A 20754-nucleotide genomic window follows, 5' to 3' on the forward strand; every position below is an offset into this window, starting at 1 on the left:
TACATGAGATCCCTAACACCGCAGGGTCAACTCTTCATGCTTTGAATTTTACCCTTCCCAAGGGGAATTTTGAGAACAACGTTCAATTCTAAATACAACGTCTTCAAAATTGTCATTTTTGGAGGGTTTTATTTATGGAAAGGTTCAGTGTGCAAGCAAAGTCTCCCAGGATAAGAGTGATGGTGACCTTGGTATCTCTCAGGACTCCGCTTTTCCCATTGAGCTTCTAGAGGCCTTCCGACCTTTAGGTTGCGATTAGACCAAATGAGGAACTACAAGAGGTGGATAAAAAGCTGCTGCTGGTTACGCCAGAGATGTGTTTTGGCGCTATTTTTATTTTGTTGCTATATGAGCGACTTTGTAACAATTTTCAAGAAAATACAAAATTTTCCACTGAAGCTAGGGCATTTTCCACCAAAGCCAGGAAAAGGGCCTTGACATCTAGCAACTCATATTTTCTATCTTTAGATCTACTATTGAATCAGAATCATTTGGAAGTTGCCCATAATTTAAATATTTGGGTTTCGAGATTAGTGCAAAGAGAACTAAACAAACTGATTGGATAATAAAGAAAACAAGATTGAATGTGTCCGAGTTATCAGCTTTTAACCGGAGGTTTGGTAGATTTTTGGCTATTACGATGGTTAATTTTGTATCACCAAAAATTGGTTCCCTGCCTTCTTAACAGGGCCAAAACTGGATTATTGCCCAATGAATGGGGCAAAGTGGAGTCACTAGCATGGAAAAGATTGCTTACAATCCTAAAAGGAACTCCGATGTCAGTTATTGGACATGAGATGGGCTTGGTTTCTATGCGGTCTCGTGCTGATTGGAAGTGGAAGCAACCTTTGAGATCATTGTTGCAACCTTCGGACAACTGTTTGTTGTCTAAACGAACCTCTGGGTTGTTTCTAACACCTGCAAAGTGTTAGTTGAATGGTTCTAGGCATCCATACAGCTTTGGTTGTGTATGATTTGGACCCTCAGAACCTTGTGGCTTTTTACGACTAACAGCAAGAAAATTATCTATGAATTAGACAGGATTAGGAACAGAGCCTCAGCAGTGGATTATTGTTTGTTTCATCACTTGGAGAATGAAGTGGGAGCCTTTAACGAGATGCCATTTTATCTTAAACACCATCCTTCGAGGAAACATAGGTCTGAAATTCTACATTTTAAATTGAACCTACTGCCTAGCAGAGAAGTTATTGGTGCTACACAAGGAATTCAACGCTTTCTGCGTCTCTGTTGGTACTGTACTCTTCATGTAGAAACAATGTTTCATCTTGCAACTGAACTGCACTTTTTTGTCTGAATTTCGTCTTTACTTGTTTAGGTGTTTTGTCTTAGATGAAGGTTTGTTTAATAATGACTGGTTTTGGATAAGGAGTTTAAACTATTGTGAGGCTTCTCTAGACATAACCTTTAAAACGTTTAGATTTGTATTGTATAACATTAAATGGTTTATATTGTTTTAGACTGTAAAATGGTTTTTAGTCAATCAAGTGTTTGTTTTGTATTGAATTGAAATACATTTTTATAGTTATTTGCTTCTTTTTTTGCAAAGGTTGATTTTGTTAACCATATGCAAATAAAGAAATAAATACAAGTTTTGCTTGTCCCGGAAGTGGATATGACGTACTGGCTTGTCTCACTGTGCCAAAGGAAGTGAGCACCTGCCCAAATATATCTGGAAGTTAAAAAGACCAAGATACTGGACTGAGTTTTGCCGTTGGAGCAACTTGGAAAATCATTAAACGTTGCTAACATGATTACCAACCATGTCTTCAAGTCATTTTGTTTCTGTATGACAACAAGTGTAGGGTTTCATTCATTAAAACATTTGTGTGGCCTTTCAGTCAGTGATACTCTCCACATTTAAGCATTGCTGTCTTTACCTGACTAAACGACAAGGATGTGGAGTCACTTAAGTTGTCAGACATCTCAGTCACACTGGTTGGAGGGGAATCTGACTTATGCTGCCTTTGCAAATTCTCAGAAGAGTTGGCATGCCCATATATGGCCATATTCAGCTGCATGGCGTTACTACTGGATTTGAGAAAGGAAACCCTGTATGCACACATTCAGGGAAACAGTTTGTCCACACAGTAAGCTGGGCTCTACTCAACCAGTCATGTGATGGAACTCCTCGCCCCTATTGCCCATGATGCATAAGGGGGTGACCTGCTTCCCCCCTTTCCTCTCACTGTACCAATAAAGTTGTGTACATGAGCACACAACTATTAAGTACTCACAGGAGGAGTTCATACATTGCATATACGAGGTGAATGTTTGCGCATACATGGTGACTTGAACTTCCTCAATACTTCCCATTTCAACCAATAAGCTGCCAACATTCCAATTGCTGCTACTGAAATGTTGTCATTCACTTAGTCATATTTGGTGTCATCTTACACATATTGATGTTTTCTGTTATCATGATCAGTACCACCCTCCCAACCATTCAATTTTACAACTGTAGGAGAGTCATGGGGAATGCATTGCAATATCAATGATGTGCACTGTTTTTGGACCCAAAAGAATAGAAATAGGTATTGCTGTTTAGGAAAAAGAAACGTATTTACTCTGTAATGTTTATGTTCCAATTTCAATGTCATCTACTTGAATTAAAACTGCGCTGCTTATAAAAAGAAGAAACTTACAAATTGTGACTTGTCCATCACTGGAGCTACCATAACACTTCTCAGGTCACCCAAAAGGAGAGAATCAATTTCCTTCATCCCTATGTGAGTGTGGACCACTTTGTCGTTTATGAAGATACTGGCGGCCCTTAGCATGAAGGAGACAAATAGATGCATATGGATGTAATTCCTGGTGCAGTGAAGTCTCCTGTGGAAATAGGGCACACCACAATTTTTAAATATTGAACCAACATCCAAATTCATGCACAAAAACGTTTGGTAAAATGTAACAATAATTGTCCACCATCACATTAAATTATCAACAAGATGAAGATTGATTTAGATTTGTATTAAGTTACAAACATAATCTTGAAAAAAATAATTACAGTGCAATTTTCTGCAGTTCAACTGTATATTATCAGTTTATCTACCTGAATAAAGCAACAAGCTAACCACACTGCAAAATGAAATAGTTTAATAGTTTCCATGTTCAATGCAGCATGAGTGGCTCTCAGGAAACTTTCGCTATGAAACATTGTCAAATCATATCAAACACATTGTCTCAAATTGGGTGTCATGCTCGAACATATACTGGGATGGGTGAAAAGCCCTCACCTTTTGTCTTACATTTAGTTTAAGACATTTTGGTTTTTTAAAAGGGAGACCCTCCATTTAAAATAAGAACGTTGCCTTGTTTATGAATCAAATTGTGCTCTGAAATAATGGAGAAAAAAACATGTAACTTCCCAGATGAAAACTGCAACCAAAAAAATGCTTAATGAGAATTGAATATTTCTCATAGAATTTAATTTGAAAATAATTTTGAGGGATGTTCATATTTCCAAAATGATTAGAGTTTGGCTACAGCTTGTTTATGTCATACAGAAGTGGTTACCCATAGGGAAGCCATTCTCCTATTAGTTGATCTGAAAGACTGAACATCAAAAATGTACACTCTCCTAATTATTACAAGCTGAACTGTAGACATGTTATTGCCAGCATTCAGAGAAAATGTGATCTATACAATTTGGGAGCACTGAAATGAAGCATTTGCCATATGTATATAGGTTAGAAAAATATAAACACAGTGAATTGCTGAATGTATTAAAACTCATTAAATTGAATGTGATGCATAGAACATGGAACTGTAGAGGATGCATGAGTTTATAAAGAAAATTAACATATTTTGCAATATAATTCTGGAACCGTTTTTTAACAGAGAATTACTGTATGAAAGCAAGACAATGCACCCCAGGACATTATTTAACTAGAATAAAAGATATCTAGCTTTTAGTGGAGATTCATTTTGTTAATGAGTTGAAAAGGTGTAAGTGAATTTTATGTTCTTTATGGGGAATCTGCTAGTGAGAATTTGGTGTAGAAAGCCTTACAGGCAGTACTTTCTGGCCATAGTAAAGGGCTGAAATGTATTGTAAGGCCAAAATGTTGACATTAAATGAACTAAGTAATATAAAGAAATACTTAAAACAGAAGCAGCAATGTTCAAGAGAAGGCAGGGAGCTCATTCCAACATGATCAGATGAGATAAAAGATTGGTATTGCAATCCATATGACACATCAGAAGCAGGGACTATTATGATTTTTGAGAGATTCCTGAATTTTCACATTATTGGACTTCTGGGAATGGATATGCCACTTGATGATATAAAATAAGCTTAGTCCTCCCTCAAGAATTGTAAATCAACTGGTGAAGTTGTGCTAATGGTTGAATTTGATTAAAAAAAAAAAGAAAAAAGAAAACATCAGATTTATTGAATACAGGCTGACAAACCTACCTGATTATTTGCTGCAATGCAGCACAATCCTTAATTTCAAAATCAGGAAACAATGCAATTTGGTTGGGCTCCTATCCCCTGATTAAGCTTCTTAATGTCGATTACAAAAACATTATGGGTTTAGCCTTTCCTGGCACAGAAAATTGATTATTTGGTTGGACATGAACTGAATATGTTTTTGAATGAAATTATATAAACTATACTAAAAGAAAGCTCCATTGATCACGACTGTGCTAGATTACCAGAAAACAGTCGACAAGGTAAATTGGTGTTTTCCGTTTGAAAGATTATGCAAAGAATTGTCTCCGGAATCCACAGCAATAGGATTAGGTCTTTGTAAGAATGTGCTTCTACTTGATTATTAATAAATCAAAGCATGTAGGGCGAGAAGTGGATCAAGCGTTGAGCTTTCCAGGAATGTCTGATGTCTTTCTTATTATTTCAATTCATATTAAGGCTCTGAATATTAAAACTAAGCAAGACAGTCAGGTGGTGGGGTGATTCAGTCTGCAGCTGTATTACAAAACTAAATTCATGCTAATGATATTGCATTACTCCTACAGAAAGTGTTAAATGGATGGCTATTTATTGTAGGCGGAATTAAACAACAGAAAATTATGGTTCTCCTTCAACTATTTTATTTTTATTTCAGACATTACCAATTGTACTGCAAAATAGATGACTAAAGAAATTAAATTAATGATAGTGTATGTATCTGGAAATTGAACATATCTTTTGTATCTGGAAATTGAACATATCTTTGTGTAGCCGTATGGAAATTAATTGTCCTACCTGTAATGGGTAGGTTTTTACATTTACATTTTTTTTTCATGGTGTGAAGTGCTTGTTTACTTGAATTGTCTAATTTATCCTGATTGAATAGAAGACTTTGACAGCTCGATTTTAGACCTGACAAATCCCTACTCTGGAAGCACTGTTTTTTTACCCAGCGTCAATAGGATTACAAGTCACCATGAATATTTAGGGTCACTGATGTGTTTAGGTACAACAATGCACTTTGAACAAGTGCAAAGTGAATTTCAGTTGAAAACTATATGTTTTTGTTAAGAAAAGTATATTCCAAGATGTATGCATGATCATATGATGTTGAAAACAATGCTGAGGGAAATAGGGGAGACTGGTTTAAGACCCCATTTGTATAAGTGTGTTCAAATAAGAGAGTTGATCCCGGGCACTATGCCAAATGAGAGAGCTCTTTCTAAATGGTAAATGAGCTTGGAGAATCTTAAAACATAATCAGAATTGACAGGACATTTATACTAGTGCGCAAAAGTCATCAGATTAAATTTATTCTCAAGGGCACACTTATATTAAACTCTAGAATGGTTAAATAGAATGACGCATTCCATTAGTACTGTCAGAGATGTAAACAGACATTTGGGGTTTGATAGCATGTTTCATGTGGTTGACTGCCTAGGAGAAAAATGTAAAGTGTGAAGCATAAGATGGACAGACATGGGAATATCACCAGGGACATTCATTTTTCTTATGACAATATCATTCGGTGGAAGTCATTAGATAGATAATCCTTTTTGGTGATGACACACAAAGAAGTTCTGTAGCAACTCTGACTTACTCTTAACTTTTATGGTAAGAAAGTATTAGAGTCATCAATAATTTACAGGTAGTCCTCACTCAAGAGTTTTTCTCTGAAAGAGAAGAGGAAGTAATGAGTAAGTCAGAGTTATTACTGGTACCACATTTGTGAAATTAATAGCCTCTTTCCAGGAGTAAATTATAGTTACAATTGCTAACATCTTCATGAATCAGCCACTTCATCTACAGTTTTTTGCTTATTGGTCATGTCATCAATTGTATCTCACCATTATTTGTCTGAGGGGCCTTGCTCAACAGAAAATTGAAATGCTAAAAATGTATTTGTTGTATGAGGCTGATAAGGTGTGTGATATGCAAAGAGATATTATAGTATAGTATACTTTAGCAACCTCGACACCACCCCCTTCTTTGATCTGAAATGGAGTATTAATGACCAAGGCTACTTGCATACATTCCCATTAGAAGTTACTGACATCCTCTGTTGCATTTCCACATTGAGTAGATCCAGAGCTGTTGGCCCTGATGGTCTGCATAATGGTATGATTAAGGATAATCCCCTCGAATGGGGCACAATTCTCCATTTGGTCTTTAAGCATGTCTTCATTGTAGGGTGTGTGCCATCCTCATGGAGAAAATCCATTATCTTACCCATATTCAAGAAGGGCGATAGAAGCAAGCCTAAATCTTATTGTCCTATCGCCCTTCTAGATTGCCTGGGCAACATGTATGCCCGTTTAATCTTAAAGGAATTCAACCAATGGCTAGATGCGAATAATTTGCGTGATCCCTTCCAAACAGGATTTTTGCCAGGCATAGGCACAGCCATAAATATTATTACTGTGAACAGCATCCAATCTCAAGCTAAACAACGTTGTCAGCCACTATATCTTGCGTTCATAGATTTTTGTTTGGCGTTTGACGCAGTGCCTCGTGAACTATTGTTCAAGAAACTAATGGATAGGGGATGCCCATGGCATATCTTAAAATGGGTAATTGACCTCCATTCTGATACCTCAATACAGGTCAAATTAACTAATGATGGCTTGTTATCAGACCCCATAGAGACAGCCCATGGCCTTAAGCAAGGATGCCTATTGGCTTCCGCCATGTTTAATTTTTTATTTCTGATGTTGGTGAACATTTCTCGAAAATGAATGCTGATGCACCTATAATTAATGGAGTTCAGGTAAAATGTCTTCTCTATGCGGATGATATGGTCCTGTTCTCAAAGACCCCCAAAGGCCTTCGTGCTCTCTTGAATGCTCTGGATGAGTACACCTCGGGAAACTGTATTACAATAAACCTAATCATCCAGTGTGGTAATCAGAGACAATGTACAGCCAAACTTTATTGGCCCCGTCAAAACGCCTTGCTAGCATCAGTCTCAACTTATATCTATCTGGGCACTCTTGTGACAAATCAAGTAGGTTCTACAAATATGAAATGCACATTAAAGGCAAACTAAACACATCTCTTTCACAAGCTCGTATCATAAAGTCAAGATACTGTAAATATTTGCCCTTAATTATTTACTATGAACAAAAATCGTCCCCTGTAGTCTTATATGGATCTGAAACCCTCATAGAGAAGTCCTATCACTTTTGGGCAAAATTAGAAAGCAGATACTGGAAATCAGTACTTAATTTACCCTCTTCTGAACCTATTAGCCTAATAAGGCATGAATTAGGTTTGCTTTCCTTATATGCTCTACCGAAGTGGAAACTGTGTGGTCTTTATCGTAAATGTGTTATGGCCACTTATAAATCCGGTCTTTCATGGTTGCTTCCTGAATATCTATTAAAATCATCTGATGTTTTTCCTGTAAAATGGCGCACGCAAGTTGTAAAGATAATTGATAACACAGGTTTTTCAATAGAGCTACTGTGTGAGAATGCAGACAAGTCAAAGACTTGTTTGTGGGAACTGGACTGGATTAAGACGAGAAGCACTTGCCTTCATTACCAAAAATTTTAAAATAACCCATTTGCCTTGAAACGCTATGGTCATGTAGAAAGTTACCTTGTTAAATTTCCTGACTCACGTCAGAGGAATGACTATTTGTGTTTCCGTTTAAATGTATGGCCTATTCATGAATTACTTTATATACGCAAACTAGTTCCACTAACTCTGGCTCAATGTCAGTTTTGCAACATGGCATTAGAGACCCTTCAACATCTGTGTATCGAATGCATAATATTGTGCTCTCAGCAGTCCATGCATCTCAAACCACTCTTTGAGGGCTATAGTGAGATATCCCATCAAAGGGCCTGGAAGCTCTTATTTCACGCCTCCAGAAAAGAGGTCAGATATGCAATTCTCAATTTTCTTTATGGCTTGGCTTTATTGGATAGGCAGAAATCCAACTTCAGATGTTAAACCGATTAGGTCAAATTGATTGACAGCGATCAAAGCTATTAATCATCTGGAATCGGCTATGAAATAGCCACATTCAATTGGGGGATTGCATGTGTGTTCTGCAATTGATTCTCATCATTGCTTGCGTACCCGATCTTGAAATCTAATTGTTTAGGAGCTGTTTAGGAGCTGTCTATTAATGTGTGAAATGTTTTGGTTTTGAAGATTATGATCAATTATACCATTTTAATTCTATCAATGTTTTATTTATTGCTGTTTTATCTTTAATGCATTTTATTTATTGTTTATTTTATTTATTTATTTATTTATTTATTTATTTATTTATTTATTTTAATTCTTGTAATGCGCCAACATGCCCGTAGGCCTCAGGGCACACATAAAACTGAACAAAACAAACAGACACATATGGCAAAGAAAGAAGAAGGGTCAAAGAGTTATTCCAGATTGAAGAAGTGGGTTTTTACAGCACGTTTGAATACATTGTAGTCCTGGATCTGCCGCATCGGGGCTGGGAGTTTGTTCCATAGAAGGGGACCTTAAGCGTCAAGAGTGGTACCTCCAAATTTGTCTGTCCTGTATTTTGGATGCTTGAGAATAGTGGTAGAGGATGAACAAAGGTTCCTCGCGTTGGATTTAATGCTAATGCCGGCTGACAAATAAGTAGGGCTACAGAGGCTGAGGCATTTGTGGGTCGTGGTCAATATCTTGTGCGTTATCCGATGTTTAACGGGAAGCCGGTGAAGTTTTTTCCTAAAAGTGGAGATGTGTGTACGACGGGACTGATTGAAGATATTACGCACAGCATTATTCTGAGCCACTTGTAATGATTGGATGTTGGAGGGTGTGGCGCACGCTAGGAGGCTGTTGCAATAATCCAATCTTGAATTGATCAATGCAGTGGACAGAAGGGCACAGTTTTCTTCCGAGATGAATGGTCGAATATAGCCTATTCTTTTATTTATAAGACCGCAGCTAGATTTAATGCTGGAGACATGGGACTTCATATAGAGTTCTTCGTCAAGAACGACGCCCAGGGTCTTGACTTTCTTCTGGACGAGAATGGTATTGTCGGCAATATGGAAACTAGCATAGTTGGAGTCGAGTTTCGCCCAAGTGTTTTTTGATGCCACGATGAGGAGTTCAGTTTTTTTGTCGTTCAGGGCAAGAGAACTGCAGGCCATCCAGTCTTGTATGGCTTTGTATATTTTATTGATGGTTACTGTATCGCTGCTGTTGTATATATTAATGTTCTATCAGAACAAGAAATGTAATGTTTATTTTTCTGATTGTTTTTCTAATGTTGTGTTGTAAAATCAAGAGTTTTCTTGGTTAAATCAACAATAAAAACAAAAAAACAAAAACAAAAATATATATATATATTTAAATCTAGGATATATGTATGTATTCCTCTTCTTTTACTACTTGAAATATAATGTGGCTGGATTATTATACTTATTTCATGCATTTGTTTGTAATGATAAAAACGTCTAATCTGACTATATTATCAAATATATTATCAAATAAAATAAATGTGTGTTGTCTCAGGCTGATACGGTGTGTGATATGCAAAGAGATATTAATGAATGATTTGATTAATAATGGAGCCTGTCTCAGTAATGTTTGCAAGCATGTGGCTATATATTTAATTCTGAACATATGCCAACATTATTTTATAATATAGTGATTTTGGAAAGTAGATGCCCATGTGTCCATTTCTCAGATGTGATTCCCTCAAAATAAAATCATAAAAGTATTCATTTTAAATGCTGTGCAAGGAACATTGTGTATAACCAATGTTATTTGTTTATGGATTATATGTATTTATATAGTGTTGTATTGCACAAACTAACGCCCCTAATGGTATCAGATATTTTTTTAATGAATTATTATCTTGTAAATCTAATATGCCATATAAGACAAAGCAAAAATCTCAACATGTAATAGCCAAATTGAACATGGTGCAATCATAGACACACTACAATACTTACAGGCCAGTTTGAATAATTCTCAAATACGTAAATATCCTGAATTACATGGGGTGGGTCTAAAAGGACAACATCCTTTAAGATTAAACACAATAGTTATTCTTAGTTGCTGGAAGAACTCATAAGTGGCCAACTCATTGCAGCTGTTTTGCTGCATTTTGTGCAGCATTTTAAGGGTGGTCCATCAAACAATAACCCCCCATCTCTGGTCCCCCACCACTGCCCTATCCGGAAAAATTTAAAATAAGTACCCTAGCCCTGCATCCCCCTTACAAATGGCACAGCAAATGCGGCAAAACGGCCATGATGACGGGTAGGCTCCATCCAGAACTGTCTGACAACTTCATTATAGGATATGACTTCCATAATAATGAAGAAAGTGAAGGAGGGCTTAGAGACTAATTATGTCAGGCTAGTACACTGTGACAAGCTCAATTTACCTCAGGTGGAATTAGTCATTAACTGTGAGACTCAGGGTGATTAACATCTTGATTTGGGAAAGATCTGCATTATGGGTAATTGAATATCATCCACTGCTTAGTGAGTCACTTATTTCTGTGTTGATTTTGTGACTAGCATTTGACTAGCATTTGGCCCTTCTGGGTATTGGGAGTTAAACTGAAAGGGTGAGTGGATAGAAACAGTTTTGGCAACTGTGCAGGAAAAAACTGTTGCATCTGAGCACATGTGTAGGCAAGGCAGTATAAGAAGAGGATTGGAGGAATGGCTAAAGGATCAAGGTAGCATGTTGGGCCTCAGAGGGTGTAATCCTGATTTCCGGTATAAGCGATGGCAATAGAACTAAAGATGGAAGATGGTAAAATGGTCAGGTTGTGAACATGGGACAAAAAAACATATCATCCTCCATCATCTGAAGGGGAGGTAAGATAAAGCTATTTACTGTAAAACACACTCATGACTAACGCCTACCAAGAACAGCCTTATGGAGAGGGTGAGAATTGAGAAGTAAATGAGACAGGGAAGCGGGCTAGTTCAATTCATAAGAATTAGCCAACTCCATCCTGGTATTCCATTGAATAGGTGGGGTTTTTACAAATCAGTAGAAAATGAGGGAAATGTTGCAGCACAGCTGCAGAGGGAACACATTACAAATGAGTGTGTATAAAAATACAATGTCTTATGTTTGAAGCTCCTAGGGGGTTCTCTGTAAAGTTCCCTTTTGATGCCCACGTTTCTTGATTGTCAATAGACCATTTGTTTTTCTGTCAGGTACTTTTGCGTGTTGTGGCATAATGCTTAAAGGCATACTGTCTTGAACCTGTACAGCCTTCATATGAAAGCCAGTGAGAGAGATTAGGGCTGTGGGGTTAGGTGATCATAGTATTGTAAGCCAGAATTCAATCTGGCTGCTTTATGGTGTACCACCATTAAAGGATCCACACATTCTTTTTTAAGGCTTTTCATGAAATAATGCCATAGTCAAGCTTTAAGAAACCAGAGCTTGCACAAAAGAGTGATAATCCATAATGGCATAGTTGGAATGTTGGCCTTGTAATGAGCTCCCGACATGTTGCACAGGCTGAACATGATGTCCAAGAATAATGCCTCTGATTTCACATTGGAAAGCAAGATAGGGGCCGTGCCTGCACCTGACTCATACTGACAATATGGATTTCTAACTATGAAGGTTAATATCTGTGGGGCAAAAGTTTACAAGTAACAATTCAATCTGTTGCAAATTTAGATTAAAGTGGTAAAGCAAAATCCAATTTTGAACTGGAACCAGGCATTTAACATTGATGGGAAAATATTCTGCTCTCTTGTCACCTTACGATATAGTTGACAGTCGTCTACCTAGTAATGAATAGTTTGGTTCATGCTGCCGATCACGTCTTGGAATGGCTTCATGTAAATGATGAAAAGTAGGATTGAGAGGATTGAGGTACCCATTGGCATTCTTATAGTCAAATATGTTTTAATTTGTTACTGTTGGGTGTGTTCTTCTAAGAAATATCAGAACCAGTTAAGGGCACTTTCTCCTATGCTCAACCAAATCTTCATTGTGTGAATTGTCACTGTATGGTTCATGAAGTGTATCTCTATCAATGCAACATTATAAGGGTCGTTGCTGCTTTTAGGGCATTTAGAAGAGCATGAGAATCCTAATGGGACATCTTTCTGTTCACAAAAAAGCTCACCTTTCATCATTTAGTTTTGTTGAGAAGCACAGTTTTAATTGCTAAAATCTGCATTTCTTAAAGGTGGGTGCTGCCAGTTCATTTATGATTTCAGATACTGTGTTGTGGTGATAGACCTTTATTTATATATATTTTGCCAAAAAGATATAATTTTTCCAATTAGTTTGTATTCAGCCTCCTTATAATGTATTTAATTATTTATTTATGATGTTTTGACTTATATTAAGTCTTTCACCTTACACAAAGATCTAGTTACCAAATGTGCAGCATTTTTACTAGTGCAGTGATCCTCTCTTTCCAGGTAATTAAAAGTCAAGCGTTGTCAATGCACTTGATTACTTGATGCAAGAATGAGTTCACAGCAATGATTGCTGAAACTTTTTCTCCTTGCCTGAGTGTCTCCCACCAGTCTTCAGGCGTGATAGTCATTGGATCCTTCAGGACATTTCCAAAGAGTCCTGTCTGAAGACTTGTTAAAGCTTTGGAGAATAATAGTAGGTGTTTGAGAGTTTCTTTCTCTGTGCTCTCTTTACAGAGCCTACAGCAAATGCTCATGTTACTGTCTCAACGTCTTGTTTTTAGGACCTCGAGAGTCAGATATAGGTTAAAACAAGATCTCATGAACATATTTCTGCAATGCGAGTATTACTATTTTAGCAGGTATTTTGGTACAGTATTATATACTCTGTGAATCGACCCTTTGGATAAAGTGTCAGTTCTCTGTTTCCTCTATAGTTTCTATCCAATCTTGTCTTCATATTTTATGTTTTGTTGCCACTGGATTGTGTATTAGATCCTGCGCTGTTGTGCTGAGTTTTTCCAATGTGTCTTTACATTCTGCTTCCCAACTCGAGAGCATTTTATCACTTTTCCCTGCACTATTTTCAACAATTTAAATACTTGTATAGGTGAATCGAACAAACACTTGCGATAGAATGAGGGGGTCTTCCAAATGATCAAATCAGATATAGAAATGAGTCCCAATTCTCATTGCATGACTTGGAATGGTACAGAAGCTGGTAGATTCAAGTTCCTTTCCGAAAGAGTCCTTCTAGTGTAGTCCAAGTCACCCAGTTTGTAGAAGCTTAATGCCGGGCCAAATGAACCTTTTCCATATTTATTTTGGATCAACTTTGCTAGGGATGCTAACACCTTGATTTTGATTTGCATTTGATTTTCGAGGTGTATATCTTGCACTGGGGTTTATTAGCATTCCAAGATATGTTGTTGAGTTTGTGATGTCCAGTTCTTCATTGATTATTTGCCACCACCATTTGTTCGCCTGCATTCTTTTAGCCAATTCCAAACTAAGGATGGTGGATTTCTTGACATTGATGTTGAGTCTATTCGCAGTAACGTACACTTGAAGGGTATTTAACTGTCACTGCAGGCCCACTGGAGTCTGTTCGATTAGGACTAGATCATCCGCATACATCTGATGGTCTAGTGCTTGCCCACTGATTTCCAGAGGAAAACTACTTGCAGTACCCAGTGTTTCGGGGAGATCTGATATGAATAGATAAATAGAGCTTCTACTAACAGACAACCTCGTTTTAGGCCTTTATTTGTTTTTATCAAATTTGATAGCGGGCCTTTATGATCTAATTTTACTTGCAATATACCAGTGTATAATTGCTTCCAAAACACCTTGTGGACAATGCCAACTCTGCAGTTTCTCCCCTGTTTATGGAGTCAAAAGCTTGCGCCAGATCTATGAAAGCAGGGAATATTTTTGCTTTTTTCTAGGCAGCTCATGCTTTGAGAAGGTTCATCGCAAAGACATTTAAGGCTGTGCCCGTTTCCTTTACGAACCCTGCTTGCCAAATGTCAAAATGGTTCGAGATTTTGTGCCAGTCGTTCAATTTGGTCAAAATCATTTTCACAAAGATGCTGCCTATGACGTCCAATCGTGTGATGGGCCGATCATGTTTAGGATCGGTCCTGTCACCTTTCTAAAATATGAGGACTACCACTTAGTTTGTACAGGACAGCAGCACTTGTTTGAGTAGTTTTGCCCTTGCAAAGAGTAGAGACAGAAATGGAGGCCACAATTCTGGTTCTTCTTTGAGTACGGCATTGGACAGGCCGTCAGGGCCCGCAACTCTAGTTTTGCTGGCTTTGTTAATGTGCCATAGTATATCTTCCTCGTTTGTGCAAAATGTACACTCACACTCTAATTTCAGCATTGGCCACACTTGTGTATGGAGTTCTGCAGTGAACAAGGACGCAAAATGTTCCTCCCATGTTGAGGCTGGTACTGCACTGCCCAGTGAGGCCCCTTTATAATGCTGATGCGAGTCATCCAGGGTTTTGCTTACCCATGTGGTTTTACTTTCTCATAACTGGAGAACAGAGACAGAGCCGATCACACAAATCAACTACAGACATGAACTTGGGTTTGAAGGTCATCAAACATTAAGATAATGCACTCTTGTGCAAACCACTTTTCGTAGGTTGGTTTAGTGTAGCAATGAATATGGTAATTCTTTTAGGAAGGATGTGAAGAGGAATACACAGTGTTAGGTTTCTCAACTCAGTGGAAGTAACAGTCACCAAATTAAAAGTTGTCCACAGAAACCTCGGTCAGTGATGCTATGAAGTCTATTCATTGTTCCTGAAATGGTTTGTTCACTCTTTGGGAGTAACATATGAAATGTATTTTTGAGTGGTTTCAGAGAAAGGTTTTGACTAAGACAAGCAGACATTGGAATAGCCTAATATGCTTGAAGAATGAGTTTGCAGGATAGATACATTAGCACAATACCATTAACCTCCAGCCCTGATCAGTCTTTCAGAAGAAATACATTCATGAGGGTGGTGGAACCTGGGTGCAGCTATGTTTATGTGAGCATGATGGTGTTGAGGTTGTGTTAATCTCTGTTGGATGCTATTTTTTTATAACACTCTGAGCCATAGCTGATCTGCAATTATATAGGATGCATTGCTGTGTGCATGTTCCTCTTTATTTGAATGTGGGTTTCCATGTGAAGTGGCTAGGTTTAGGTAAGGCTCAACCTTTCAGAGAAGTTTTGTTGAGTGGGCAGGTTGTATACGTCTGAGGGTACGTACGCTGCTAGTGCAGGAGTGGGTCGTTATTTACATGTATTCTAGTATTGGAGGTACATCTGTTCTTTGTGGCACGTATATGTCTTGATTTCCTTGACTGTTTCTTGGTCTCTTGTTTCTTGAACAGAAAGCCACTCTCCCTTGAGCCAGAAAAGTGTGCTAGTTACCTCAGCAAAACCAATATAACTTTCCTATTACACATACTAGTTACAGATCCCCCATACAACATCATGCTTTCCTGGAAGATTGCCAAATATTAAGAGATCACCAATCACACTTTTACCCTTGTAGAAGGACTGGACATGCACTTATTGATGCAGAATTCTACCTATGTCAAATAATTGATCAGGGACACCCATTGAATGTTCCTTAAACACTCAGCAGAATTTGAAACGCTCAACCACTCTCTAATTTTAACTTATTAGGGTTATGGAGAGAATGACCAAAAATGCTTTCCTCTGGTTCATTTACTTTCTCAGACACAGAGCGCTTTGGTTCGAAGTCACAAACTGTGCATCGTATGTAGAAATAGTGGACTCTGGTATCCCTCTGGGTGCCTGCGCTTAATTTACTTTTTTAACATCTACATAAAGGCACTATATGAACTTTTATTAGACCAGCGTTCAGATTTGTTAAATTATGATTATGGGCTCATTGACAGCCCCCACTCATTTCAAAAGTTATTAGCTATTTGGAATTCATAAAAACTGGGTATGCCATCACAACTCCAAACTAAGGCCAAAACACTAGCCATCATTATGTACTCTACTTTATCCATGATTCATCAATTCAATCATTGACTAGGCTCTACCTGCTACCAGGTGATGCTGCTCAGGCAGATCAGACATATACCTTTGGAGAAACAGTGTGCTCCCATTACTAGATCCGTCATAGGCTCTAACCGGGACTACAGCAATGTGCAACATGCTGAATCTGCAGAGTTCATCATTCACTGGTTGCAGAAAAAACAGTGACATGCATCATTAACAATGCCTACAGACAAGTACACATCACTCCGGATCTCAGGAAGCTACGTTTGTTGCCCATCAATGCCGGAATTAATTTCAAGCGCCTTACTTTGGCACATAAAGCTCTCAGCTTTTGTCGGACAACCCCCTGTATAACTTAAAAATTGAAGTAAATGGCACATGTCATCTATGTCACAAAGAGCCACCGCCATGAACAGCATGTTTATCACTAACTTCAAACTAATTAGAGCTCTGTCATTCCAGTCAAACACTGGAATGCTCTTCCAGAAGACTTACATGGCGCCAACGATCTCTGATGCTTTCAGAAAAAGGTGAAGACATTCCTGTTGTATTCCTTTTATTCCCCAATCAACGTATGTTATTAATCTGAGCACTTTGAACCCATAGGGGTGTAGTGCCTACCTACTCTATATCCTATAACATGGAACCTATACCCTATGGGCTTCTGGGATAAGACCAGATGGTTTGGTATCTTATTTTGTGGATGAGAATGTATTTTTTATCACCTTGCATTTCCTAAAACCAGGCTGGAAGGGGGGGGGGGTGAATTTCTTTTACATAGCTTTATACATTGTTGCATAGCTAGACTTTTAGGCCCTGATTCACAGAAAGTTTTCCAATAGAGGTCTGTCATTATAAAAAGCTTCTCTGAATTAGGCCCTTAGTGAGTAGAGGTCCTCTCTGTAGGTAGAAGTAAAGTACTCCCTTGCTGTGTTTAAAGTAGAATTTGGGCTCTTGAGATCCAGATCTAGTTTGGATTATGCATCTTTGGTATTCTGTGGGTCCTGGGTAATGATAAATTGTTTGCTAAAAAAAGAAAAATAAAATCTCTTTTTCTATCATCCTGTTTGAGATTGGAACTGGAAATTTGCCAATTCCACTATTTATGTCAAATTGTTATTCAAAATTGACTTCAGGGTGCAGATATGTTTCGTTTTTTCCTGTTGAATTTGAGCTAGCTGCGTCTTTGCCATTAGTGAGTTGAGAACACTGTTTCCTGACAGAGTTGTTAGTCTGTGTTTTGCAGAGCTTGTCTATGGATTGTGTTCTCTACATTTCCTGGAGTTGCATTGAGACCCCGATGTTTTGCTTGTTTTTTTTTATGTTAGCAGAAACCTTTGTGGTGTTGATCATAGTAAGTTCGAAAACAATATTTGTGTTCATCATACTTATGTTTTTTCAAAGTTCTGGGAGGACTCTGCGTGGTGGGTGTGATGAGCATTTTATGCATGGCAACAGAGGGGCGGTTTGTCATCTTGGATCTTGTCTTGTTAACCGTCCACTTAGTTGTGCTTGATTAGTGTTTGTATGAAATTTGGGCAGTGAGTTGACAGCCCCTAAAATGCTCCATTGTACTATGTATACTATGTATTCAGCCTTGTGAATTGTCATCTTTGTGAATTTCTTCAATGATCTTCTGCATTAAATTTGTTTTTCACCATTATTTTGGGCAATAGGACTGCATGTGGCAATGAGTTCAAACCTTTCTTGGGAGAAGCTAATGGCGTGTGGGGTATCAAATGAGGGAGAGCATAACAGTGTTAAGGCTTTCTTTATCTTCATTTTTGACATAATTCAATTATATATGTTAACCATGGATGTGTTTCACTCTCAGGTGATGTAAGAAAGGACACTATTAGAGTGTTGTATTGCTCTTGGATAGTCAGATGACTTTGAGCTGTATGTGATAGCTACTCTGGATGTTTAAGGTGATCACCAGAAAGTGTATGTTCGGTCAAGAGCGCTTAGGTTTTCATAACTTACCGGAATGGTCACATCTCCATTATCACAAAGGCTGACTTCAATTTGGTTTTATTTAGTCATTGCTCATGGAGATTTTGTGATCACAAGGAATGTTTGTGTTCCTTGAGATGAATAAGACGCTGCATCCCATCCTTGGAGATCATGTTAGTTGAACAGTAAGTATTTCAGTATCATACCATTGCACAGGAAAGGACAATGATCATGGGATAGCGATTCTTGGTTTATTGTTTTCAAGTGAATTGTTTAGGGTTAGGTTCTGGAGGTAAAGTATTTCAAAGGGGTACATGGGGATTTATAAATGGATATGTCCTGTAACTTGATAGCTTTGGAGATTGTTCCATTTTTAAATAGTGAACAATTGTGGTGCATTTGCTGTATGTTCTTGTGTAGAGAATATCCAAGAAAGGCAATTTGTTTTGAGGATACTATAGTTCAAACAGGTATTTGAGGTAGGAGTGGTATGAATTGCTGAAGGTGTGCTTCTTGGATGTATCCAACTTGGGAAATTGATGGTGTATGTGGTTGTCGCTGAATTAGTGCGCGCAATAAATTTGAGATGAAGATTGATAATGTGAGGAAATAGGGCATTTTGTGATGTAATTTGTTCCTAATTTGAAGCTAGGTGCTACGTTTGCCAAGTTGCATCTGGTCATCCAGACATCCGGAGATAAGGTGTCAACATTTGAGGCATGAGTGTACTCTTTGAGGTAGGTATGAAGAAAGATATAGGTCATTTGTTCTGACCGATGAGTACTCGTTGAGGTGGTGGGATTATTCCACCGATCAGGGGTCTGCAACATTTGGCTCTCCATATGTGTTGGACTACAACTCCTATCAGCCAGCCATAGCAACGCATAGTTAGTGAAGGGTCATGGGATTTGCAGTCCAAAACAATTGACAAGCCAATGGTTGCAGACATCTGCCATTGATGGATGGCCAATTGATGGTAATGTTCTAAGAAGCTTTATTTCCCACATTGCCATAATGAAGCATACAATGATATTTATAGTAACATGCCAGTCATGAGTGGTGTAAAGCGGTAATTCAAATGTGGGCAATGCTTAAATAATGTATTTTGATCAAATGCACCCTACAACAGAATATTGCCACAGGCAGATGGCGTAGGCCTAGTGCGTTCTATTTCCTTCTAATACCTTTGGATATAGGGGCATGAAGGAACTGCAGAGTGACACAAGACTGAGTTTGGCATCCCTTATCTTTCCACTCCCACTTACCTGAAATACCCAATTATGAAGATAGCCACTGCTAGGGAACAGAAGGATATGGAGTAGCCCACAGTGTACATGACAGAGAGTCGTTCAAAGAATTCCCTCTGAAAGAAAAGAACAACAATCAACAGTAGTCAATCTCTTTCATCTTCCATCCTTGCATTCTCCATGCATTTGCACGATCATACATTTGATCCTGGCAACAATCATGATTAATTGTTCCATTGGGTAAGGAAAGCCTGCCTTTAGCATATCCAAGACCAAACAAATACCAGCGACATTACTTTCATATCCCACTTTACATGTGCCTTCCCTTCAACCCGAAAAGTAAGAAGCCTTCAGCAGCTGTAATAAAGTAAACATTAACTTGTGAAGCAGTCATATTTTTTCTTTCCTGAAACAACAGTCGTAGGAGCATAATACACTAAAATAGTGACATTTCGGATTCATGAATGTATTAACATAATGGGCATGCTGTGATGGAATCATGTTCAATAATTCACAAAAAAGCAACACAAAAAAAAGAAAAACCTTGAGCCAAATATATGCTTCGTGAAAAAACAATCCGAGTTTTGCTCGCCTAAGAACCTTCAGAGTGACTGCAAAAGGAACTGCTTTTCTCTAATTTGGAGTTTGCACAATTTCCTTTTCTACTAACTAAACAAGACCAGAGAAGCCTGGAACACCACCCTGGAGCAGGACTCAAAGATAAATAGGAAATGAACATGTTTAGAAGTAGCCTAGCACCGTCTTAAATCTTACTGGTACACAAATGCACATGCCTACAATAGGAAAAGCATTGGAAAAACCAATAGTTTTGCATTTAACGTTGTTTATTGCATTTCAAATGTGTAGGCGTGAATGTGGTAAATGCTTGGCCCCTAGATACCAGTAATTACTTTAAAAGTTTAAATACATGTTCCAAATTGGAGCTCGAAGACACATTACATGAGTAATACGCATAGTAAAAAATAATTCGGTTTCCAGGAAAGCACAGGTCCTTTAATTATGTCTATTGCAATTGGCTTGGCCGTTTTAAAAATCTTATTTACTCAATATGATCTACACTGAGTTTCACAGCTGTACTTTCAAGGCTGAAGGTTACAGAACTACTATAATACTTGGACTAAACAGGTTAAGGAAATATTGATTGGGAATGTTGATTCGTCC

General features: G+C 38.0%; 1 protein-coding gene across 3 annotated transcripts in view; it reads right to left on the minus strand.

Moving 5' to 3' along the window:
- The window catches only part of PTH2R (parathyroid hormone 2 receptor), a 1139291-nt gene that overhangs the window by 528658 nt on the left and 589879 nt on the right, over window positions 1-20754 (minus strand). For all 3 annotated transcript variants that reach the window (XM_069615615.1, XM_069615613.1, XM_069615614.1), the window contains exons 5-6: window positions 19591-19688; window positions 2664-2850 (exon numbers count right to left, since the gene is read on the minus strand). In XM_069615615.1, coding sequence (XP_069471716.1) covers window positions 2664-2850; window positions 19591-19688 — 285 coding nt within the window. The remainder of the gene's footprint in view (window positions 1-2663; window positions 2851-19590; window positions 19689-20754) is intronic.

This window comes from Ambystoma mexicanum, chromosome 9 (assembly GCF_040938575.1).
Source record: "Ambystoma mexicanum isolate Mex_15411 chromosome 9, UKY_AmexF1_1, whole genome shotgun sequence".
Classification (NCBI taxonomy): domain Eukaryota; kingdom Metazoa; phylum Chordata; class Amphibia; order Caudata; family Ambystomatidae; genus Ambystoma; species Ambystoma mexicanum.